Raw genomic sequence first — 26,530 nt, forward strand, 5'->3', positions numbered from 1 at the left:
CTACAGGACAATAGGCAAGCAGCTTGGTGAGAAGGCAACAACTGTTGGCGCAATTATTAGAAAATTGAAGAAGTCCAAGATGACGGTCAATCACCCTCGGTCTGGGGCTCCATGCAAGATCTCACCTCGTGGGGCATCAATGATAATGAGGAAGGTGAGGGATCAGCCCAGAACTACACGGCAGGACCTGGTCAATGACCTGAAGAGAGCTGGGACCACAGTCTCAAAGAAAACCATTAGTAACACACTACGCCGTCATGGATTAAAATCCTGCAGCGCACGCAAGGTCCCCCTGCTCCAGCCAGCGCATGTCCAGGCCCATCTGAAGTTTGCCAATGACCATCTGGATGATCCAGAGGAGGAATGGGAGAAGGTCATGTGGTCTGATGAGACAAAAATATAGCTTTTTGGTCTAAACTCCACTCACCGTGTTTGGAGGAAGAAGAAGGATGAGTACAACCCCAAGAACACCATCCCAACCGTGAAGCATGGAGGTGGTAACATCATTCTTTGGGGATGATTTTCTGCAAAGGGGACAGGACGACTGCACCGTATTGAGGGGAGGATGGATGGGGCCATGTATCGCGAGATCTTGGCCAACAACCTCCTTCCCTCAGTAAGAGCATTGAAGAGGGGTCGTGGCTGGGTCTTCCAGCATGACAACGACCTGAAACACACAGCCAGGGCAACTAAGGAGTGGCTCCGTAAGAAGCATCTCAAGGTCCTGGAGTGGCCTAGCCAGTCTCTAGACGTGAACCCAATAGAAAATCTTTGGAGGGAGCTGAAAGTCTGTATTGCCCAGCGACAGCCCCGAAACCTGAAGGATCTGGAGAAGGTCTGTATGGAGGAGTGGGCCAAAATCCCTGCTGCAGTGTGTGCAAACCTGGTCAAGACCTACAGGAAACGTATGATCTCTGTAATTGCAAACAAAGGTTTCTGTACCAAATATTAAGTTCTGTTTTTCTGATGTATCAAATACTTATGTCATGCAATAAAATGCAAATTAATTACTTTAAAATCATACAATGTGATTTTCTGGATTTTTGTTTTAGATTCCGTCTCTCACAGTTGAAGTGTACCTATGATAAAATTACAGACCTCTACATGCTTTGTAAGTAGGAAAACCTGCAAAATCGGCAGTGTATCAAATACTTGTTCTCCCCACTGTATATACAGTGAGGGAAAGAAGTATTTGATCCCCTGCTGATTTTGTATGTTTGCCCACTGACAAAGAAATGATCAGTCTATAATTTTAATGGTAGGTTTATTTGAACAGTGAGAGACAGAATAACAAAAAAATCCAGAAAAACGCATGTCAAAAATTTTATAAATTGATTTGCATTTTAATGAGGGAAATAAGTATTTGACCCCCTCTCAATCAGAAAGATTTCTGGCTCCCAGGTGTCTTTTATACAGGTAACGAGCTGAGATTAGGAGCACACTCTTAAAGGGAGTGCACCTAATCTCAGTTTGTTACCTGTATAAAAGACACCTGTCCACAGAAGCAATCAATCAATCAGATTCCAAACTCTCCACCATGGCAAAGACCAAAGAGCTCTCCAAGGATGTCAGGGACAAGATTGTAGACCTACACAAGGCTGGAATGGGCTACAAGACCATCGCCAAGCAGCTTGGTGAGAAGGTGACAACAGTTGGTGCGATTATTCGCAAATGGAAGAAACACTAAATAACTGTCAATCTCCCTCGGCCTGGGGCTCCATGCAAGATCTCACCTCGTGGAGTTGCAATGATCATGAGAACGGTGAGGAATCAGCCCAGAACTACACAGGAGGATCTTGTCAATGATCTCAAGGCAGCTGGGACCATAGTCACCAAGAAAACAATTGGTAACACACTACGCCGTGAAGGACTGAAATCCTGCAGCGCCCGCAAGGTCCCCCTGCTCAAGAAAGCACATATACATGCCCGTCTGAAGTTTGCCAATGAATATCTGAATGATTCAGAGGAGAACTGGGTGAAAGTGTTGTGGTCAGATGAGACCAAAATTGAGATCTTTGGCATCAACTCAACTCGCCGTGTTTGGAGGAGGAGGAATGCTACCTATGACCCCAAGAACACCATCCCCACCGTCAAACATGGAGGTGGAAACATTATGCTTTGGGGGTGTTTTTCTGCTAAGGGGACAGGACAATTTCACCGCATCAAAGGGACGATGGACTGGGCCATGTACCGTCAAATCTTGGGTGAGAACCTCCTTCCCTCAGCCAGGGCATTGAAAATGAGTCGTGGATGGGTATTCCAGTATGACAATGACCCAAAACACACGGCCAAGACAACAACGGAGTGGCTCAAGAAGAAGCACATTAAGGTCCTGGAGTGGCCTAGCCAGTCTCCAGACCTTAATCCCATAGAAAATCTGTGGAGGGAGCTGAAGGTTCGAGTTGCCAAACGTCAGCCTCGAAACCTTAATGACTTGGAGAAGATTTGCAAAGAGGAGTGGGACAAAATCCCTCCTGAGATGTGTGCAAACTTGGTGGCCAACTACAAGAAACGTCTGACCTCTGTGATTGCCAACAAGGGTTTTGCCACCAAGTACCAAGTCATGTTTTGCAGAGGGGTCAAATACTTATTTCCCTCATTAAAATGCAAATCAATTCATAACATTTTTGACATGCATTTTTCTGGATTTTGTTGTTGTTATTCTGTCTCTCACTGTTCAAATAAACCTACCATTAAAATTATAGACTGATCATTTCTTTGTCAGTGGGCAAACGTACAAAATCAGCAGGGGATCAAATACTTTTTTCCCTCACTGTAATTCACCAAATTATATTTTGAAGGAAGAAACTAAGTACTTTAAGCATATGTTTTATTTTCAGTCGCCTCCATCTCCTCTAACTGAAGCTAATTGTAGAGATTTTTTTTCTATTGATAATGTCAAATTAACAGCCACACAGAAAGACTCATGTGAAGGTGAAATTACAGAGGAGGAACTTATGGATGCAATTAAAGACTTTAAGTCCGGGAAAACTCCAGGGTTGGATGGCATACCAAAATTCTTGCTACCAATAGAATGTTATTTATATGGGGGATACAATCTTCCCAGCTCTGCAGATTTTGCTGTGAAGAGACAGAATCATTAGATCATTTGTGTTGGTTCTGTCCATTTGTAGCTTGTTTTTGGACACAGGTCCAGGAATGGCTAAAGGATTGCAATATTTACCTGGAGCTAACCTTGCAGTTATCATTACTGGGTGATCTGAAAAGTCATAGTCAATCGATCAATAATATAATAATACTTTTAGCAAAAATGTTTATTTTTAATTCACAATCTGTAGAAGCAATGAGAATAGAAAGGTTCAGAACTTTTGTAAAACATCACAGTATGGTTGAAATATATATGGCAAATAGAAATCCTATATGGATGGTGTTAAGAGAGATAGATGGGAGGTATTGAATAGAGTTGAAGGATGGGACTAATAACAAATAACAACAAATAATAACAAAGATAGCTAATAATGTAAGCATACTGTGTCCATAATAAGTATATAGGTTGTATGTTGGGAGCTTTTGGGAAAGAGCACAGTTAGAAAGATATGGCATATAGAAGCAAACCGGATGGACATCATGAAAATGATCGGAGAGGTTGAGAGTAGAAGAAGTTCAGGAGCAAAAAAAAAAAATATATATATATATATATATATATATATATATATATATATATATATATATATATATATATATATATATATATATATAATAGAATTATTGTAAAATTAACTGTGTCCATAAGGTGTAGATAGTAAGTATAGACCGGAAGTAGAGGCCTGGGCATTGTTGTTCACTAATTTACTCCAAGTAGGGAAAGAAGTAATAAAGGGGAGTATATATATATATATATATATATATATATATATATATATATATATATATATATATATATATATATATATATATATATATAAAACATGGGGGATTGGAAGTGATGCAGACAATTACATTGATAGAACATACAATCTATCTGCAATATTAAGCTGATCCTTCCCCCAGAAGAAAATAAAAATATATATATACTTTTTTCCCTCACTGTATATGTACAAATAAAAACGTTGGTTTTTGGTACTGAAGACACTGATATTTTTCATTGTCCGTCTTTATGGATTTAGTAAGTTAAATATTGATGGTTTTGTCTATATTTCAGCCTGCTAAAGCTCGGAAGAAGAGGCGGAAAAAAGACAAGAGCGTAAGTGCAAACTCAGGGTCGATCCTTAACCCTGTCTACTCTTTGTTCACTATAGAAAGATATGCATTTCATTAAATGATTGTGTACATGTATCAATGTGTCCAATGTATGATTGTTTAGATGGAGAACCCCCTGGACCATGTGTTCAGCACGTACCAGGTTAACATCATGCAGTCGTGTGACCAGTGCAACTCCTATATCGGGGGCATGGAGAAAGTCTACATGTGCAGCTGTGAGTACCTCATAGACATAAACACACACATATAGGCATTCTGACAACTCTCACATTCTAGTAACAACTAATAACAAGGATAACAGTCTCCAGTGATTGATGTGAATGCTGAGCATGCTTTAAACATACATAACCCAAAACATTATAACCATTACATACTGGGACCCATCGTGGATGCAAATGTTAATAGCCTCCCATTCTGGTTTTATTCTTCCAGATTGTAAGATGGTGTGCCACAAGAAGTGCCTTTGCAAAATTGTCACAGACTGCTCCACGTTTTGTGTCAAAAAGGTAGGCATTGACCTCACATATTCGTAAACTACATTGACATACTTCCATGATTTAGGTGTGCAAATCTGAAATCAGTATTGGTCGCTAGGTGACTGGTGACTAAAACGCCTCTGACTGTTGGTGTCTGTCTGTGTGCAGATTGACGAGGAGTCGGGAGGCCTACACTTTGGGGTGCGCTTGTGTCACCTGACCAGCGAGGACAACCCCATTCCCATAGTGCTGGAGATGATGCTGGAGCATGTGGAGATGAATGGCCTGTTAACAGAGGGAATCTACCGCAAGTCAGGCTCCGCCAACCGCATGAAGGAGCTCCACCAGCTAATGGAGACTGGTAAGGGCCAGCCAGCCCATAATATTATAAACAGTATACCATTGCTTTCAGAGAGCTGAAAAGATTATGATGGGTAACACTTTATTTGAGGGGTGTACGTAAGACATACTTAACATTAAACACCTACACTTTTTACTGCTCTAATTACGTTGGTAACCAGTTTATAATAGCAATAAGGCACCCCAGGGGTTTGTGGTATATGGCCAATATATTGCGGCTAAGGGCTGTATCCAGGCACTCCGCTTTGCGTCATGCATAAGAACAGCCCTTAGCCTCAAATAAAGTGTTACCCATGCTTAATTAAACACCTACACAAGCACTAGAGTAGTAGTATTTTTCAAGTTTCATAGTGCCAATGTAGATCTTATGTATGACATAAGTATACCTCCTTCAAGTTCCCATTCCATGGCCTGTCTAATGGTTGTTGATGTATTGTGTGGCAGACCCCCACGCTGTGTGCCTGGAGAACTACCCCATCCACACAGTGACGGGGCTGATCAAACAGTGGCTGAGAAAGCTGCCTGACCCCCTCATGACCTTCACTCATTACAATGACTTCCTTCGGGCCGTGGGTGAGTCCTGTTATAGCTCTGCCTCACTCTGTACTGTGACTCTTCTCCAGGATCAAGGGAGAGATGGGTACTCTTGTTCGTTTGGGATTTTGTAATATAATGTACGTCCACTAGGGGGAGTCCCTATATCAGCCCAGGGGGGTTATCTTCTCCTTGGTATATTCGACTGCTCTACCAGGTCAATGCCAAAAAAATAAAGGAAATACTTGAGTAAATGAGGGATACAAAGTATATTGAAATCAGGTGTGGTTCCTCAGTTAATTAAACAATTAAAACATTCCATCATGCTTAAGGTCATAAAAATGCCCAGTTATCCATTATTTTGGCTACCATCGCTAGAGATCTCAGTGACTTTGAAAGAGGGGTCTCAAAGGAGCTTAGGGGATTTAAAGGTTGTGTGTTAGTGTGTGTGTGTGTCTCAGTCACCAGATCTTAACCCAATTGAACACTTATGGGAGCAGCGCCTGAGACAGCGTTTTCCGCCACCCCTCGACAAAACAACAAATTATGGAATTTCTCGTGGAAGAATGGTGTCACATTACAGTTCCAGACACATTACAGTTCCAGACACATTACAGTTCCAGACACATTACAGTTCCAGACACATTACAGTTCCAGACACTTTACAGTTCCAGACACATTACAGTTCCAGACACATTACAGTTCCAGACACATTACAGTTCCAGACACATTACAGTTCCAGACACTTTACAGTTCCAGACACATTACAGTTCCAGACACATTACAGTTCCAGACACTTTACAGTTCCAGACACATTACAGTTCCAGACACATTACAGTTCCAGACACATTACAGTTCCAGACACTTTACAGTTCCAGACACTTTACAGTTCCAGACACATTACAGTTCCAGACACATTACAGTTCCAGACACATTACAGTTCCAGACACTTTACAGTTCCAGACACATTACAGTTCCAGACACATTACAGTTCCAGACACATTACAGTTCCAGACACTTTACAGTTCCAGACACTTTACAGTTCCAGACACATTACAGTTCCAGACACTTTACAGTTCCAGACACTTTACAGTTCCAGACACATTACAGTTCCAGACACATTACAGTTCCAGACACATTACAGTTCCAGACACATTACAGTTCCAGACACCTATTAAGACACTTTATGTTGGTGTTTCCTTTATTTTGGCAGTTACAGTGGGGAAAAAAAGTATTTAATCAGCCACCAATTGTGCAAGTTCTCCAACTTAAAAAGATGAGAGAGGCCTGTAATTTTCATCATAGGTACACGTCAACTATGACAGACAAATTGAGAAAAAAAAATCCTGAAAATCACATTGTAGGATTTTTTATTAATTTATTTCTAATTTATGGTGGAAAATAAGTATTTGGTCACCTACAAACAAGCAAGATTTGTGGCTCTCACAGACCTGTAACTTCTTCTTTAAGAGGCTCCTCTGTCCTCCACTCATTACCTGTATTAATGGCACCTGTTTGAACTTGTTATCAGTATAAAAGACACCTGTCCACAACCTCAAACAGTCACACTCCAAACTCCACTATGGCCAAGACCAAAGAGCTGTCAAAGGACACCAGAAACAAAATTGTAGACCTGCACCAGGCTGGGAAGACTGAATCTGCAATAGGTAAGCAGCTTGGTTTGAAGAAATCAACTGTGGGAGCAATTATTAGGAAATGGAAGACATACAAGACCACTGATAATCTCCCTCGATCTGGGGCTCCACGCAAGATCTCACCCCGTGGGGTCAAAATGATCACAAGAACGGTGAGCAAAAATCCCAGAACCACACGGGGGGACCTAGTGAATGACCTGCAGAGAGCTGGGACCAAAGTAACAAAGCCTACCATCAGTAACACACTACGCCGCCAGGGACTCAAATCCTGCAGTGCAAGACGTGTCCTCCTGCTTAAGCCAGTACATGTCCAGGCCCGTCTGAAGTTTGCTAGAGTGCATTTGGATGATCCAGAAGAGGACTGGGAGAATGTCATATGGTCAGATGAAACCAAAATAGAACTTTTTGGTAAAAACTCAACTCGTCGTGTTTGGAGGACAAAGAATGCTGAGTTGCATCCAAAGAACACCATACCTACTGTGAAGCATGGGGGTGGAAACATCATGCTTTGGGGCTGTTTTTCTGCAAAGGGACCAGGACGACTGATCCGTGTAAAGGAAAGAATGAATGGGGCCATGTATCGTGAGATTTTGAGTGAAAACCTCCTTCCATCAGCAAGGGCATTGAAGATGAAATGTGGCTGGGTCTTTCAGCATGACAATGATCCCAAACACACCGCCCGGGCAACGAAGGAGTGGCTTCGTAAGAAGCATTTCAAGGTCCTGGAGTGGCCTAGCCAGTCTCCAGATCTCAACCCCATAGAAAATCTTTGGAGAAAGTCCATGTTGCCCAGCGACAGCCCCAAAACATCACTGCTCTAGAGGAGATCTGCATGGAGGAATGGGCCAAAATACCAGCAACAGTGTGTGAAAACCTTGTGAAGACTTACAGAAAACATTTGACCTGTGTCATTGCCAACAAAGGGTATATAACAAAGTATTGAGAAAATTTTGTTATTGACCAAATACTTATTTTACACCATAATTTGCAAATAAATTCATAAATAATCCTACAATGTGATTTTCTGGATTTTTTTTCTTCTCATTTTGCCTGTCATAGTTGACGTGAACCTATGATGAAAATTACAGGCCTCTCTCTTCTTTTTAAGTGGGAGAACTTGCACAATTGGTGGCTGACTAAATACTTTTTTTCCCCACTGTACCTGTATTCTACTGAATGTTGAAATGCGTAATATTGTTGACTGTCAGCAATCCCTACACTGTGGCGTTGTTGTTGATTATACATTGTGGTATTCCTCACCTTTCTCTAGAACTTCCTGAAAAGCAAGAGCAGCTACATGCCATCTACAAAGTGTTGGAACAGCTCCCCACCGCATGCTTCAACACCTTGGAAAGACTTTTCTTCCATCTAGTCAAGTACATACTCTTCATGGCTGGGGCTCTCTCTCAAAAGAGATAACCATCTCAATAGGACTCACATGGTTTAAACATTGCAATTGCAATATTGTAGTGTGTATTGCTGTATAAATATTGAATTAACTTATTTTCCCTTCAACATGAGTAATATTTTTCTCTCTTCCAGAGTGTCTAAAGACGAGTCTCACAACCGCATGTCTCCCAACTCCCTGGCCATTGTGTTTGCCCCCTGCATCCTCCGCTGCCCAGACAGCGCCGACCCACTCATGAGCATGAAGGACGTTGTCAAGACCACCACGTAAGTATCTCTCTGATCAATGCATAGACAGAAACTACTGTTACTTTATATATAAAACATATTTTTATTAATTCAGATAAAAAACATCCCACAATAAGATAATAGTCCACTTAGAATGGATTTGATTGATCTCAACCCTAGTCTTTGCTGTTATCAAGTGAATATTTTGTTCGGGCAACTAGGTAGGACACCCACTGTATAGAAACCAATGCAGTGCCTTTACCACAATAGAAATGATGACTAACAGGTAATGTCGCTGTGTCCCAGATGTGTGGAGATGTTGATCAACGAGCAGATCAGACGCTACAATGAGAAGTTGGAGGAGATCGAACAGCTGGAGCACGCTGAGGCTCTGGCCGTCAACCAGCTCAAACTCAAGAGACAGAACACGGTGAGGACAATTCTACATGGTCTGGTCTGTCTGGACACTACCCAGGGTTGAGGTCAATTCAGGAAGTAAACTGACATTTCTATTCCAATTTTCCTCAATGCTTCTCTGTCGCTTTCTGAATTGACTGAATTGGAATGGAATTGATCCCAACACTGACACCAGGTCCATAGACTCAGTAGACAGACCGACCATAGTCACCAACTTGATTTACTACATACTGTAGGGCAGGGGTGTACTACTACACTCCTGATCCTGTAAGGCTGCAGGTGTTTCAGTGTCAGTGTATTGTCCAATATCCACCATGGGTTACTGCTCATTGTTTTGTGGTTCTCCCTTGTTTCTCTTCAGCTGCTCTGGCATTTGCCCCTCAGGTTTTCTGCTCCTTACAAAGGAGTGGTGGTACGTATCCACGTTGCTCTGGTCCTCCTGGTAGCTAGATGCTGTTTGCCATTCCCAACCGTCTGTGCATGACATGAAGTAGTCGATGCCCCCCATCCCCTTCTCTCCTCTTCATACTAACTGATGGGATACAATACTGCAGTGTTTCTAGAGCGCTACTGGGCATGCAAGCTTTTGTTCCAGCCCAGCAGTAACACACCTGGATCCAAGCAAAGACAATGATCAGTTGATTCTGTGACAGAGATGTGTTAGTACTAGGTGTGTGTTAGTGCTAGGTGTGTGTTAGTGCTAGGTGTGTGTTAGTGCTAGGTGTGTGTTAGTGCTATGTGTGTGTTAGTACTAGGTGTGTGTTATTGCTAGGTGTGTGTTAGTACTGGGTGTGTGTTAGTACTAGGTGTGTGTTAGTACTAGGTGTGTGTTAGTACTAGGTGTGTGTTAGTACTAGGTGTGTGTTAGTACTAGGTGTGTGTTAGTACTAGGTGTGTGTTAGTACTGGGTGTGTGTTAGTACTAGGTGTGTGTTAGTGCTAGGTGTGTGTTAGTGCTAGGTGTGTGTTAGTGCTAGGTGTGTGTTAGTGCTAGGTGTGTGCTAGTGCTAGGTGTGTGTTAGTGCTAGGTGTGTGTTAGTGCTAGGTGTGTGTTAGTATTAGGTGTGTGTTAGTACTAGGTGTGTGTTAGTACTAGGTGTGTGTTAGTACTAGGTGTGTGTTAGTACTGGGTGTGTGGTAGTACTGGGTGTGTGGTAGTACAAGGTGTGTGGTAGTACTAGGTGTGTGGTAGTACTAGGTGTGTGGTAGTACAAGGTGTGTGGTAGTACAAGGCGTGTGTTAGTACTAGGCGTGTGTTAGTACTAGGCGTGTGTTAGTACTAGGCATGTGGTAGTACTAGGTGTGTGGTAGTACTGGGTGTGTGGTAGTACTAGGTGTGTGTTAGTACTAGGTGTGTGGTAGTACAAGGTGTGTGGTAGTACAAGGTGTGTGTTAGTACTAGGCGTGTGTTAGTACTAGGCGTGTGGTAGTACTAGGTGTGTGGTAGTACTAGGTGTGTGTTAGTACTGTTAGAACAAAGGCCTGCATACCTACTACTAGTAGCTCTATGCGACTAGATGTTAGACCCCTGCTATACTGCATGTTGGTTTCAGCCCTCAGTGTCTGTGATGTGAAGGTTCTTCAGAGTGACGGTGTTTGGGTTGATGTTGTTGGTCTTTTCTACATGTGACTTGTGTGTGGTTTGACTCATGTATGGTTTGACTAGTATTTGGTGACTTTACTCTTGATCATAGCCTGCTTGTGCTGTATGGAACATACATGATTCCACACTGTACAACCTCAGGATAGGATGGATGGTTTGTGGATTCTCCCTGTTAACCGGTACCAAGCCTTGGTACTCATGGAGCTGGGGAATGTTTGACATGGGAATGAGTTGTCTTCTTGATGATGTCTTTTTCTCCTGGTGTAAAATAACCTTTGCTTTGATTTGCAGCCTCAAGCTTCCTTCAATAGTACAATCGTGCATAAAAACCCTCACACCCGATACTGACGTGTTCCTACATGTTGTGTGGTTGAATAACATAGTTTCATAGTGCCTGTTTACCCCTACTTATCATTACAAAACCTCCTGCCTTCCTCTAGGTACCATAGCTCACTGGAATGCCACAGGCATGATATGATATAAATAAACTCTACGCATGATGACATAACACAGCCCCCCCCCCCCCCCCCCCATCCTCTAAACCAGTGTGGTATGGACTTGCTACTCGTTGAGGTGCACTGAGTAACTATGTGTGTGTGTTCTCTCCCAGGTGCATGAGAAGAAGTGCTCTGACCTGACGGTGGTCCCTGAGAACGATGATCCGCTAGACTCTGACACAGAGGCTGAGAAAAACCTGATGGAGCGCATCAAGTCCATAAAACAAGAGAAGTAGGAACTGAACAGAGCCCCTGATTCACCACTAAATTCAGCAGATACACTACATGGCCAAAAGTATGTGGACACCCCTTCAAATGAGTGGATTTGGCTATTTCAGCTACATCCGTTGCTGATAGGTTTATAAAATCGAGCACACAGCTATGCAATCTCCATAGACAAACATTGGCAGTGGTATGGCCCGTACTTAAGAGCTCAGTGACTTTCAATGTGGCACCGTCATAGGATGCCACCTTTCCAACAGAGCTACCCCGGTCAACTGTAAGTGCTGTTATTGTGAAGTGGAAACGTCTAGGCGTAACAACGGCTCAGCCGCGAAGTGGTAGGCCACACAAGCTCACAGAACGGGACCGCCAAATGCTGAAGCGCGTAAAAGTCGTCTGTCCTCGGTTGCAACACTCACTACCGAGTTCCAAACTGCCTCTGGAAGCAACGTCAGCACAAGAACTGTTCGTTGGGAGCTTCATGAAATGGGTTTCCATGGCCGACATGCCGCACACAAGCCTAAGTCACCATGCGCAATGCCAAGTGTCGGCTGGGGTGGTGTAAAGCTCGCCGCCATTGGACTCTGGAGCAGTGGAAACGCGTTCTCTAGAGAAAGTTTCCTTCACAGCCCTTTCCTGTTTCAGCATGACAATGCCCCAGTGCACAAAGCGAGGTCCATACAGAAATGGTTTGTCGAGATCGGTGTGGAAGTACTTGACTGGCCTGCACAGAGCCCTGACCTCAACTCCATCGAACACCTTTGAGATGATTTGGAACGCCTACTGCGAGCCAGGCCTAATCGCCCAACATCAGTGCCCAACCTCACTAATGCTCTTGTGGCTGATTGGAAGCAAGTCCCCGCAGCAATGTTCTAACATCTAGTGGAAAGCCTTACCAGAAGAGTGGAGGCTGTTATAGCAGCAACGGGGGGACCAACTCCATATTAATGGCCATGATTTTGGAATGAGATTTTCGACGAGCAGCTGTCCACATACTTTTGGCAGTGTATTGTATTTTAATGACGTGATTTATACACCGTGGTTATATTTATATCATGAGTGCAGTTTATATCATGAGTACAGTCATGAGTGCATATATTTTACTCATAGGTAGTCCCGGGAATCGAACCCACTACTCTGGCATTACAAGTGCCATGTTTTACCAACTGAGTTACAAAGGACCACCCATATCCAATGGTTATATTTTTTGCCTGCTATCCACCAAACAACCCTTGGTTACATTTGTGACCTCTCTGTTTTCTGTCTCTCCCTTCCCCCCCTTTCCCAGGGAAGACCTCGCCTGCAGACTGCCAGAGCTGGAGCAACCTGGTTCTGACCAGGACAATCTGGACTCTGAGGCGTCGCTGAGCTCTGAGAGCCTGTTGGACGAGCGCTGCAACAACTCGGAGCCTGAAGGTCAGTATTAAAGGTACAATCTCTCTCCCCCCTTTCCTACCTATTCACACCTGTGGGTTTCTCATCGGCCTGCCTGGCCCCCTGTCTGTCCCTGCTGTCTCTGGTGCAGGTCTGGACAAGCTGGTGGTGCTGCATTTAAAGAGGTTGGCGGAGATGCCGTCTGCTCTCTAGCAGGTTGGAGGCTCCCGGTTTCACAAGCAAAGTGTTTGAGTGTGTTTTTGTGTGTTTGCATGAGTGTCTTGTGTGGCATGCAGAAACTTTGACCAGACTAACTGGTGGTGGTGGAGTAACATGGTGGTAGAGGTCTGCGAGGGGTACTGATTTCTTCAACCCGCTACTGCTGCTTTTCATACCATGCTCGCTCCCGCTGACTTGTTGTCCAACTCCCACCCACTCCTGCAAGACTGGTCCCCAACCTGACCGCAGTCCCGCAATGTTATTTTAGGTGTACTGTATGTGACGCAGCTTGCTTTGCAGCCCTGGTCCCAGCAATTTTGCCACCCTAGTCAAGATCCTGTAGGTCCTCTGTAGCTCAGCTGGTAGAGCACGGCGCTTGTAACGCCAAGGTAGTGGGTTCGATCCCCGGGACCACCCATACACAAAAAAAAAATGTTATGCACGCATGACTGTAAGTCGCTTTGGATAAAAGCGTCTGCTAAATGGCATATTATTATTATTATTATTAAGATCAAAATGCGCAAAAATAGCCTAAGAAATAGGATAAAATACCAGAGATTCTCACGTGGCCCATTATATTAGGTTATCGGTATTATTGGGCTATATCAGCCAATAGGGTAGTTGGAAAGAGAATAGGGTTGGCGAAATATAGGAGAGTGGACACTAGCTGCTTTTAGCAACGCTAGTATTTACACACTAGGGTTGCTGGGAATTATCTTGCAAAAAAACGTAGTAGTCCACCGGAAGCCAGAAGTTAAAAACTGTTATATCGGCCTCCCGAGTGGCGCAGCGGTCTAAGGCACTGCATCGCAGTGGCGTCACTACAGACCCGGGCTCGATCCCAGGCTGTGTCGCCGGCTGCGACCGGGAAACCCATGAGGCGGCGCACAATTGGCTCAGCATCGTCCGGGTTAGGGGAGGGTTTGGCCGGCCGGGATATCCTTGTCCCATCGCGATCTAGCGACTCCTTGTGGCGGGCCCTGCGCATGCAGGCTGACTCGTGTCGCCAGTTGTACGGCGTTTCCTCCGACACATTGGTGTCAAGCAGTGTGTCAAGAAGCAGTGCGGCTTGGCAGGGTTGTGTTTCGGAGGACGCATGGCTTTCGACCTTCGCCTCTCCCGAGTCCGTACGACCTTCGCCTCTTCCGAGTCCGTAACTACCAATTGGATATCACGAAATTGGGGAGAAAAAGGGGTAACAAATGTACAAACAAAAAACTGTTAAATTCCCGTGGATTGATGAGGAATTGAAAAGTTGTATGGTTGAGAGGGATGAGGCAAAAGGAATGGCAAATAAGTCTGGCTGCACAACCGATTGGCAAACGTACTGCAAATTGAAAAATCAAGTGACTAAACTCAATAAAAAGAAGGAGAAACTACACTATAAAACAAAGTTTATATAAAGAATGGTAGTAAAAAGCTTTGGAGAACCTTAAATGAAATTTCGGGCAAAAAGGCAAACTCGGCTCCATTCATTGAATCATCACAAAACCCACTGATATTGCCAATTACTTGGCAAGATTAGCAGACTTAGGCATGACATGCCAGCAACAAACGCTGACACTACACATCCAAGTATAACTGATCAAATGATGAAAGACTAGCATTATAATTTTGAATTTCGTGAAGTGAGTGTGGAAAAGGAATGTTGTCTATAAAACAATGACAAGCCACCGGGGTCTGACAACTTGGATGGAAAATTACGAGGATAATAGTGGACGATATTGCCCCTCCTATTTGCCATGTCTTCAATCTAAGCCTACTAGAAAGTGTGTGCCCTCAGGCCTGGAGGGAAGCAAAAGTAATTCCGCTACCCAAGAATAGTAAAGCCCCCGTTATTAGCTCAAATAGCCGACCAATCAGCCTGTTTACCACAGGTGGACTCCAATCAAGTTGTAGAAACATCTCAAGGATGATCAATGGAAACAGGATGCACCTGAGCTCAATTTTAAATCTCATAGCAAAGGGTCTGAATACTTACTTGCAAACATTTCTAAAAACCTGTTTTCGCTTTGTCATTATGGGGTATTGTGTGTAGATTGATGAGGAAAAAATTAATGTTATAAATTTTAGAATAAGGCTGTAACGTTACAAAATGTGGAAAGGTCAAGGGGTCTGAATAGTTTCCGAATGCACTGTATGTGATAGTAGTAGTAGTGGCCTGAGGGAACACACTTAATATGTTGTGAAAATTGTTATGAAATGTAATGTCATGTAATATTTTAAATTGTATATAACTGCCTTTATGTTGCTGGACCCCAGGAAGAGTAGCTGCAGCCTTGGAGGAAGTGGGTCCAAGACAGACCCACGTTTAGAAAGTCTGTTTAATTTATGTTCTATTAGATGTTTTTTTTTTTATTCAAAATTCCCCCCCCCCCCCCCCCCCGCATAAGGACCAACCCTACGGACAATCGCCAGAGTAAATTGAAATTGTATTGAATTTAGCTTCCGGTGGACTATTCCATTTGTTTTTTTTAAAGCTAATTGTAATAGTAGACACTTGACTTGAGCTACATTTTGCATAACTTTTAGGAGCGGGACGATTTGCAAACAGAGTAAAATACATGCGTTATCAATATTTATTTCCAGTCAATGTTGGAGCCTTTTTTTGTGCCTTTTCAAAACACATTTCATGAAATTCTACTTAATTTACATGACAGAAGACATTAGCTGATTATTATTTAATACCACACAAATGACCGAAATGAGTGGCTACTCTGACACTGACAAACTGAGATCAATCTGGTCTTGAATTGAAACAATAGCCAGGCCAATGAAGCGACACACAGATTGTACAATATTAGGAGGCTACGGTAGGCTACTAATTTTTTATTTAACCTTTATTTAACCAGGTAAGCCAGTTGAGAACAAGTTCTCATTTACAACTGCGACCTGGCCAAGATAAAGCAAAGCAGTGCGATTAAAAACAACAACACAGAGTTACATATGGGGTAAAACAAAACATAAAGTCAAAAATACCACAGAAAATATATATAGTGTGTGCAAATGTAGCAAGTTATGGAGGTAAGGCAATAAATAGGCCATAGTGCAAAATAATTACAATTAGTATTAACACTGGAATGATAGATGTGCAAGAGATTATGTGCAAATAGAGATACTGGGGTGCAAATGAGCAAAATGTATTTTTGTCACCTAAAACAATTGGATCTAAAATATCAACAGATTATTTCCCACGGGGGGCCAGTATGAAAATGTATGCACTCACTAACTGTAAGTCGCTCTGGATAAGAGCGTCTGCTAAATGACTAAAATGTAAATGTAAATGTAAAATAAATAACAATATGGGGATGAGGTAGTTGAGTGGGCTAATTTCAGAAGGGCTGTGTACAGGTGCAGTGATCGTTAAGTTGCTCTGACAACTGATGCTTAAAGTTAGTGAGGGAGATAAGTGTCTCCAGCTTCAGAGATTTTTGCAGTTCGTTCCAGTCATTGGCAGCAGAGAACTGGGTAGGAATGGCGGCCAAAGGAGGTGTTGGCTTTGGGATGACCAGTGAGATATACCTGCTGGAGCGCATACTACGAGTGGGTGTTGCTATGGTGACCAATGAGCTAAGATAAGGCAGGGATTTGCCTAGCAGTGATTTATAGATGGCCTGGAGCTAGTGGGTTTGGCGACGAATATGTAGTGAGGACCAGCCAACAAGAGCGTACAGGTCACAGTGGTGGGTAGCGTATGGGGCTTTGGAGACAAAACGGATGGCACTGTGATAGACTACATCCAATTTGCTGAGTAGAGTGTTGGAGGCTATTTTGTAAATGACATCGCCGAAGTCAAGGATCGGTAGGATAGTCAGTTTTACGAGGGCATGTTTGGCAGCTTGAGTGAAGGAGGCTTTGTTGCGAAATAGGAAGCCAATTCTAGATTTAACTTTGAATTGGAGATGCTTAATGTGAGTCTGGAAGGAGAGTTTACAGTCTAACCAGACACCTAGGTATTTGTAGTTGTCCACATACTCTAGGTCAGACCCGTCGAGAGTAGTGATTCTAGTCGGGTGGGCGGGTGCCAGCAGCGTTCGATTGAAGAGCATGCATTTAGTTTTACTAGTGTTTAAGAAAAGTTGGAGGCTACGGAAGGAGTGTTGTATGGCATTGAAGCTCGTTTGGAGGTTTGTTAACACAGTGTCCAATGAAGGGCCAGATGTATACAAAATGGTGTCGTCTGCGTAGAGGTGGATCTGAGAGTCACCAGCAGCAAGAGCGACATCATTGATATACACAGAGAAAAGAGTCGACCCAAGAATTGAACCCTGTGGCACCCCCATAGAGACTGCCATAGGTCCAGACAACAGGCCCTCCGATTTGACACATTGAACTCTATCTGAGAAGTAGTTGGTGAACCAGGCGAGGCAGTCATTGGAGAAACCAAGGCTATTTAGTCTGCCAATAAGAATGCAGTGGTTGACAAAGTCGAAAGCCTTGGCCAGGTCGATGAAGACGGCTGCACAGTACTGTCTATTATCAATCGCGGTTATAATATCGTTTAGGACCTTGAGCGTGGGCAAGTTGCAGCGGAGGGTGCAGAGCTGGTGGCCAGGGTAGTGGTAGCCAGGTGGAAAGCATGGCCAGCCGTAGCAAAATGCTTGTTGAAATTCTCGATTATTGTAGATTTATCGGTGGTGATAGTGTTTCCTAGCCTCAGTGCAGTGGGCAGCTGGGAGGAGGTGCTCTTATTCTCCATGGACTTTACAGTGTCCCAAAACTTTTTGGAGTTAGTGCTACAGGATGCAAATTTCTGTTTGAAAAAGCTAGCCTTTACTTTCCTAACTGCTTGTGTATATTGGTTCCTAACTTCCCTGAAAAGTTGCATATCGCGGGGGCTATTCGATGTTAATGCAGTACACCACAGGATGTTTTTGTGCTGGTCAAGGGCAGTCAAGTCTGAGGAGAACCAGGGGCTATATCTGTTCTTAGTTCTGAATTTTTTGAATGGGGCATGCTTATTTAAGATTGAGAGGAAAGCACTTTTAAAGAACAACCAGGCATTCTCTACTGACGGAATGAGATCGATATCCATCCAGGTCAATTAGGATGGCCTGCTCGCTAAAGTGTTATAGGGAGCGTTTGACAGTGATGAGGGAGGGGCCGTGTGACCGCGGACCCGTTACGGACGCAGGCAATAAGGCAGTGATCGCTGAGATCCTGGTTGAAGACAGCGGAGGTGTATTTAGAGGGTAAGTTAGTAAGGATGATATCTATGAGGGTGCCCATGTTTACGGATTTAGGGTTGTACCTGGTAGGTTCTTTGATCAGTTGTGTGAGATTGAGAGCATCTAGTTTGGATTGTAGGATGGCCGGGGTGTTAAGCATATCCCAGTTTAGGTCACCAAGCAGTATGAACTCTGAGGATAGATGGGGGGCAATCAATTCACATATGGTGTCCAGGGCACAGCTGGGGGCTGAGGGGGGTCTGTAGCAAACGTCAACAGTGAGAGACTTATTTCTGGAAAGGTGGATTTTTAGAAGAAGGAGCTCAAACTGTTTGGGCACAGACCTGGATAGTATGATAGAGCTCTGCAGGCTATCTCTACAGTAGATTGCAACTCCACCCCCTTTGGCAGTTCTATCTAGACGGAAAATGTTGTAGTTGGGGATGGACATTTCTGAATTTTTGGTGGCCTTCCTAAGCCAGGATTCAGACACTGCTAGAACATCAGGGTTGGCGGAGTGTGCTAACGCAGTGAATAACGCAAACTTAGGAAGGAGGATTCTGATGTTAACGTGCAGAAAACTAAGGCTTTTACGGTTACAGAAGTCAACAAATGATAACTCCTGGGGAGTAGGGGTGATACTGGGGGCTGCAGGGCCTGGGTTAGCCTCTACATCACCAGAGGAACAGAGGAGGACTAGAATAAGGATACAGCTAAAGGCTTTAAGAACTGGTCTTCTAGTGCGTTGGGTACAGAGAATAAAGGGGGCAGATTTCCGGGCGTTGTAGAATAGATTCAGGGCATTATGTACAGACAAGGATATGGAAGGATATGAGTACAGTGGAGGTAAACCTAAGCGTTGGGTAACAATGAAAGAGATAGCATCACTGGAGGCACCGATTGAGCCTGTCTCTGCGTGTTTTTTTTTGTTTTTTTTTGTTTTTTTTTCACCTTTATTTAACCAGGTAAGCCAGTTGAGAACAAGATGAGGTAGTTGGGTGGGCTAATTTCAGATGGGCTGTGTACAGGTGCAGTGATCGGTAAGGTGCTCTGACAACTGATGCTTAAAGTTAGTGAGGGAGATATGAGTCTCCAGCTTCATATTTTTGCAGTTCGTTCCAGTCATTGGCAGCAGAGAACTGGAAGGAATGGCGGCCAAAGGAGGTGTTGGCTTTGGGGATGACCAGTGAGATATACCTGCTGGAGCACATACTACGGGTGGGTGTTGCTATGGTGACCAATGAGCTAAGATAAGGCAGGGATTTGCCTAGCAGTGATTTATAGATGGCCTGGAGCCAGTGGGTTTGGCGACAAATATGTAGTGAGGACCAGCCAACAAGAGCGTACAGGTCACAGTGGTGGGTAGTATATGGGGCTTTGGTGACAAAACGGATGGCACTGTGATAGACTACATCCAATTTGCTGAGTAGAGTGTTGGAGGCTATTTTGTAAATGACATCGCCGAAGTCAAGGATCGGTAGGATAGTCCGTTTTACGAGGGCATGTTTGGCAGCATGAGTGAAGGAGGCTTTGTTGCGAAATAGGAAACCGATTCTAGATTTAACTTTGGATTGGAGATTCTTAATGTGAGTCTGGAAGGAGAGTTTACAGTCTAACCAGACACCTAGATATTTGTAGTTGTCCACATAATCTAGGTCAGACCCGTCGAGAGTAGTGATTCTAGTCGGGTGGGCGGGTGCAAGCAGCGTTCGGTTGAAGAGCATGCATTTAGTTTTACTAGTGTTTAAGAGCAGTTGGAGGCTACTGAAGGAGTGTTGTATGGCATTGAAGCTCGTTTGGAGGTTTGTTAACACAGTGTCCAATGAAGGGCCAGATGTATACAAAATGGTGTTGGGGGGGTGGAACAAAGGAGCTATTTGAGGCAGTTTGAGAATGACTTGGGGTTCTATATTGAAATTGTATAATAAGAACTAACTGGAACAGCAATAGGCAAGGCATATTGACATGGGAGAGAGGCATAAAGGAATCACAGGTGTTATTAGAGAGAGCTAAGACAACAACTGGTAATGGCGATGAAAGTTTGGGCTGAGGCTAAACAGATAAACAGGACAGGGTACCGTGTAAAGGAACAGTCCAGCAGGCATCAGCTGTGTAGCTGAGTGATCATAAGGTCCAGTGAACAGCAATATGTGAGTCCGAGAGCAGTTCGAATTGATGCTAAAGCACAGCGAGCAGGAAGCACGGCTGTTGTTTGCGTGTGCTAGCAGGCCGGGGCTAGCAGATGGATCTTCGTGGTCGTGGTACTAAATACAATCTCCAGTGTCACACTGACTCACCTAATTATGAAGGCTACTTCTCACTGTGATGACCAATGCGCTCCTCTTGGCAATAGCCTACTTCAAGATGAGCTACTTTGAAAACAGTACTGCTGTTAGATAAAAAAATGGTTTATATAGGTTCTACAAGCCGATTAGTCTTCCATTTTCAGCGGTAGGCATTTATTTGCTTTCCAAACTGTATGTTTTTCCCGCATTTGTATTTAGAAATTTGCAAAAGGCAAACAGACAGCTGCAACCAACCGTAGAAATATAATCAATAGATGGCAGTACCCATTCAAGTCAGGACTGGCAGCCATTGTTAGTGTACCTGTAAGTTTAACATTCAAATTGCCAAGGTAAAAGGTTCCAAAACCACTCTGGATTATATGTCTATGGCCACAATGCAACAAGCTGTATATTTGGCGCGCGTGCTGCCCATATTGTGGCCTTCCCGACTGTAGGCATACCAGTAACTGCCAAGATAAAGGAAACACCTGAGTAAATTACATGAGTCAATCTCCCGAGTGGCGCAGTGGTCTAAGGCACTGCATCGCAGTGCTAGCTGTGCCACTAGAGATCCTGGTTCGAATCCAGGCTCTGTCGTAGCCGGCCGCGACCGGGAGACCCATGGGGCGGCGCACAATTGGCCCAGCGTCGTCCAGGGTAGGGGAGGGAATGGCCGGCAGGGGATGTAGCTCAGTTGGTAGAGCATGGCGTTTGCAACGCCAGGGTTGTGGGTTCGATAAAATAATGTATGCGCTAACTGTAAGTCGCTCTGGATAAGAGCGTCTGCTAAATGACGTAAATGTAATGTAAATGTAAGTGGGACACTGGAAATTGTATTTAGTAGCCTACTGTAGCCTCCTAATTTCAACAGTAAAAGTTCAAGGACGTCTGATGTCCAGAATCTATATAATTTGGCCCTGTTTAAATAACTTACAACTTTAGAATTGAGCTGTATGTTATCTCCATTTGCGAAAATAAAACAGAAGGAACTAGAATGTATTTATCGAAGCAAATGTTCTGATATGGATGACTCCAGGCGTGTTTAAACATGTGGTTACTAGGAACAGAACAACAATAGAGCAACTGTAAAGGTTGGGGAAGTGGTAGTGCATACAGATGGAATAAGGAAGTTACCTAACTGGAATTATTCAACAGAAGATTTGGCACTGTAAACACGTCTTTATTGCAAGCACACAGTTAGACAGGGAATTTGACCTTTTTTATTGCAGGCTACTTAATACATTGTTATTGTAGATAGCGAAAGATTTGCCGTTCAGAGCAACATCAATGCGATACAAGATGCTGTATAGTAGACAAATAAATATTTGATAGTGACCATGTTTCCATCCACAGTTTTCATGAGAGTAAAGTCACCTTATAAAAAGAAAATCACGACAGTTGTGATGGAAACAGGAAGGTTCGGTACAATTTTATAAATGCAGACAGACAATTTGTTCATTCGACATAGTGGATATTTTTGTGTCGGTAAAATGTATTATGTGAGAAATGGCAATGGAAATGCCTTTATGTGCAAATACTGATATAATATAACCATCATATCGAAGAAAACTTGGAGTCACGCGATGATATGGTGTCTGGCCCTTTTGAAAAGTATGTGGTCATACACACATCCTTAAAAAACATAGGTGCTGGGCTAATAAAGAATACTAGTAAAGAATAAGAAGGCCCGCACACTCTTTAAGCTCCCAATTCCTCGCTTTATTGACTGTTTCAATCCGAAATGGATTTTCGTCAGGTCAAACTGAGTGCTCACTTCCCAAAATATACACATTTCACTTCCCATGACCATTACGCACATGTAGTGGCGATATTAACATGTAAATATGGGTGGGCAAACTCAAAAAAATGTTTTTAGATGCATGCACTATAACGGTGACAAGCGGTACCACAAACTGTTAGGACCTACATAAAACTCTCCCAACACCTTACCACTGCTACACCTGGCTAACAGCGAAGCCTTGTCTGGCAGCGAAACAGTTCATTCAGCCTCAATTTTTACTTTTCATTCTTTAACTAAATATACTTTCCTGCAACCCACGTCACCCAACGTGGAAAGGATTCTATTATTTCTTTATAACTTTCATCAAGAACCTTAAGTTGAAACTAGTGTAGCTGCAACTGAATGGCTACTTGCAATTAGTCACCGTTAGCGTCTTCACCACTGTCCGTGGCCTACACTATCCACCAGCCAGCTCTAGCTCTAGCCTGGACAATTCGTCGGCCAGTCTGCACAGCGTGCTATCGACCCAGAGCTTATTGGACTTTCTGCCGGAATCACTGGAACCTAGCGCCGGATCATCGCAACCAGCTAGCTAGCTGCAACCTGTTGTTGGCTAATTACCATTGCCCTATAGCAAGCACCAGTTAGCCTTGAGCTAGCCTCAGGCCCATCTCCCGGCTATCTACCTCTCTGTCAACCGGACGGGACCTCCTAGTGTTGACACTGAGCCCCGCCGACCCAACACGACTGGTTTGCCGACGAAATAGTCTGATGTGGTTTCAACAGGCTTCCCGTTGCGACGACCACGAAGATCCATCTGCCAGCCCCGGCCCGCTAGCACACGCAAACTACAACTGTGCTCCCTGCTAGCTGTGCTGAAGCACCAATTTGAACTGCTCTCGGACTCACATATTGCTGTTCACTGGACCTTATGATCACTCAGCTGCACAGCTGATGCCTGCTGGACTGTTCCTTTACACGGTACCCTGTCCTGTTTATTCTGTTTAGCCTTAGCCCAAACGTTATCGCTATTTCCAGTTGTTGTCTTAGCTCTCTCTAATAACACCTGTGACTGCTTTATGCCTCTCTCCCATGTCAATTATGCCTTGCCTATTGCTGTTTGGGTTAGTTCTTATTATACAATTTCACTGTATAACCCCTAGTCCCTCTCAAACTGCCTCAAATAGTTCCTTTGTTCCACCCCCCATACACGCCGAGACCGGCTCAATCGGTGCCTCCAGTGACGCTATCTCTTTCATTGTTACCCAACGCTTAGGGTTACCTGAACTGTACTCATATCCTTCCATATCCTTTTCTGTACATAATGCCCTGAATCTTTTCTACAACGCCCGGAGAACTGCCCCCTTTATTCTATGTACCCAACGCACTAGAAGACCAGTTCTTAAAGCCTTTAGTCGTATCCTTATTCTAGTCCTCCTCTGTTCCTCTGGTGATGTAGAGGCTAACCCAGGCCCTGCAGCCCCCAGTATCACTCCTACTCCCCAGGAGCTATCATTTGTTGACTTCTGTAACCGTAAAAGTCTTGGTTTTCTGCACGTAAATCAGAAGCCTCCTTCCTAAGTTTGAGTTATTCACTGCGTTAGCACACTCCGCCAACCCTGATGTTCTAGCAGTGTCTGAATCCTGGCTTAGGAAGGCCACCAAAAATTCTGAAATTTCCATCCCCAACTATAACATTTTCCGTCTAGATAGAACTGCCAAAGGGGGTGGAGTTGCAATCTACTGTAGAGATAGCCTGCAGAGCTCTATCATACTATCCAGGTCTGTGCCCAAACAGTTTGAGCTTCTACTTCTAAAAATCCACCTTTCCAGAAAGAAATCTCTCACTGTTGCCGCTTGCTACAGACCTCCCTCAGCCCCCAGCTGTGCCCTGGACACCATATGTGAATTGATTGCCCCCCATCTATCCTCAGAGTTCGTACTGCTTGGTGACCTAAATTGGGATATGCTTAACACCCCGGCCATCCTACAATCTAAACTAGATGCCCTCAATCTCACACAAATTATCAACGAACCTACCAGGTACAACCCTAAATCCGTAAACATGGGTACCCTCATAGATATCATCCTGACTAACTTACCCTCTAAATACACCTCCGCTGTCTTCAACCAGGATCTCAGCGATCACTGCCTTATTGCCTGCGTCCGTAACGGGTCCGCGGTCAAACGACCACCCCTCATCACTGTCAAACGCTCCCAAAAACACTTCAGCGAGCAGGCCTTCCTAATTGACCTGGCCCAGGTATCCTTGATGGATATAGATCTCATTCCGTCAGTAGAGGATGCCTGGTTGTTCTTTAAAAGTAATTTCCTCTCAATCTTAAATAAACATGCCCCATTCAAAAAATACAGAACTAAGAACAGATATAGCCCCTGGTTCTCCTCAGACTTGACTGCCCTTGACCAGCACAAAAACATCCTGTGGCGTACTGCATTAGCATCAAATAGCCCCCGCGATATGCAACTTTTCAGGGAAGTTAGGAACCAATATACACACAAGCAGTTAGGAAAGCAAAGGCTAACTTTTTCAAACAGAAATTTGCATCCTGTAGCACTAACTCCAAAAAGTTTTGGGACACTGTAAAGTCTATGGAAAATAAGAGCACTTCCTCCCAGCTGCCCACTGCACTGAGGCTAGGAAACACTATCACCACCGATAAATCTACAATAATCGAGAATTTCAACAAGCATTTTGCTACGGCTGGCCATGCTTTCCACCTGGCTACCACTACCCCGGCCACCAGCTCTGCACCCTCCGCTGCAACTTGCCCATGCCCCCCCCGCTTCTCCTTCACACAAATCCAGACAGCTGATGTTCTGAAAGAGCTGCAAAATCTGGACCCCTACAAATCATCTGGGCTAGACAATCTGGACCCTTTCTTTCTATAACTAGCCGCCGAAATTGTCGCAACCCCTATTACTAGCCTGTTCAACCTCTCTTTCGTAACGTCTGAGATCCCCAGAGATTGGAAAGCTGCCGCGGTCATCCCCCTCTTCAAAGGGGGTGACACTCTAGATCCAAACTGTTACAGACCCATATCCATCCTGCCCTGCCTTTCTAAAGTTTTTGAAAGCCAAGTCAACAAACAGATCACCGACCATTTCGAATCCCATCGTACCTTCTCCGCTATGCAATCCGGTTTCCGAGCTGGTCATGGGTGCACTTCAGCCACGCTCAAGGTCCTAAACGATATTATAACCGCGATCGATAATAGACAGTACTGTGCAGCCGTTTTCATTGACCTGGCCAAGGCTTTCGACTCTGTCAACCACCGCATTCTTATTGCCAGACTAAATAGCCTTGGTTTCTCAAATGACTGCCTCGCCTGGTTCACCAACTACTTCTCAGATAGAGTTCAATGTGTCAAATCGGAGGGCCTGTTGTCTGGACCTATGGCAGTCTCTATGGGGGTGCCACAGGGTTCAATTCTTGGGTCGACTCTTTTCTCTGTGTATATCAATGACGTCGCTCTTGCTGCTGGTGACTCTCAGATCCACCTCTACGCAGACGACACCATTTTGTATACATCTGGACCTTCATTGGACACTGTGTTAACAAACCTCCAAACGAGCTTCAATGCCATACAACACTCCTTCAGTAGCCTCCAACTGCTCTTAAACACTAGTAAAACTAAATGCATGCTCTTCAACCGAACGCTGCTTGCACCCGCCCACCCGACTAGAATCACTACTCTCGACGGGTCTGACCTAGAGTATGTGGACAACTACAAATATCTAGGTGTCTGGTTAGACTGTAAACTCTCCTTCCAGACTCACATTAAGAATCTCCAATCCAAAGTTAAATCTAGAATCGGTTTCCTATTTCGCAACAAAGCCTCCTTCACTCATGCTGCCAAACATGCCCTCGTAAAACTGACTATCCTACCGATCCTTGACTTCGGCGATGTCATTTACAAAATAGCCTCCAACACTCTACTCAGCAAATTGGATGTAGTCTATCACAGTGCCATCCGTTTTGTCTCCAAAGCCCCATATACTACCCACCACTGTGACCTGTACGCTCTTGTTGGCTGGTCCTCACTACATATTAGTCGCCAAACCCACTGGCTCCAGGCCATCTATAAATCACTGCTAGGCAAATC

General features: G+C 44.1%; 1 protein-coding gene across 1 annotated transcript in view; it reads left to right on the forward strand.

Annotated features, from left to right (window-relative positions):
• The window catches only part of LOC311137333 (unconventional myosin-IXb-like), a 129,140-nt gene that overhangs the window by 97,988 nt on the left and 4,622 nt on the right, over positions 1 to 26,530 (forward strand). The window contains exons 30-40 of the mRNA XM_084171773.1: positions 4,163 to 4,204; positions 4,325 to 4,436; positions 4,654 to 4,727; positions 4,866 to 5,058; positions 5,502 to 5,630; positions 8,517 to 8,622; positions 8,789 to 8,920; positions 9,188 to 9,311; positions 9,660 to 9,710; positions 11,511 to 11,629; positions 12,908 to 13,035. Coding sequence (XP_084027899.1) covers positions 4,163 to 4,204; positions 4,325 to 4,436; positions 4,654 to 4,727; positions 4,866 to 5,058; positions 5,502 to 5,630; positions 8,517 to 8,622; positions 8,789 to 8,920; positions 9,188 to 9,311; positions 9,660 to 9,710; positions 11,511 to 11,629; positions 12,908 to 13,035 — 1,210 coding nt within the window. The remainder of the gene's footprint in view (positions 1 to 4,162; positions 4,205 to 4,324; positions 4,437 to 4,653; positions 4,728 to 4,865; positions 5,059 to 5,501; positions 5,631 to 8,516; positions 8,623 to 8,788; positions 8,921 to 9,187; positions 9,312 to 9,659; positions 9,711 to 11,510; positions 11,630 to 12,907; positions 13,036 to 26,530) is intronic.

This window comes from Coregonus lavaretus, assembly GCF_964263955.1.
Source record: "Coregonus lavaretus genome assembly, chromosome: 11".
Taxonomy (NCBI): domain Eukaryota; kingdom Metazoa; phylum Chordata; class Actinopteri; order Salmoniformes; family Salmonidae; genus Coregonus; species Coregonus lavaretus.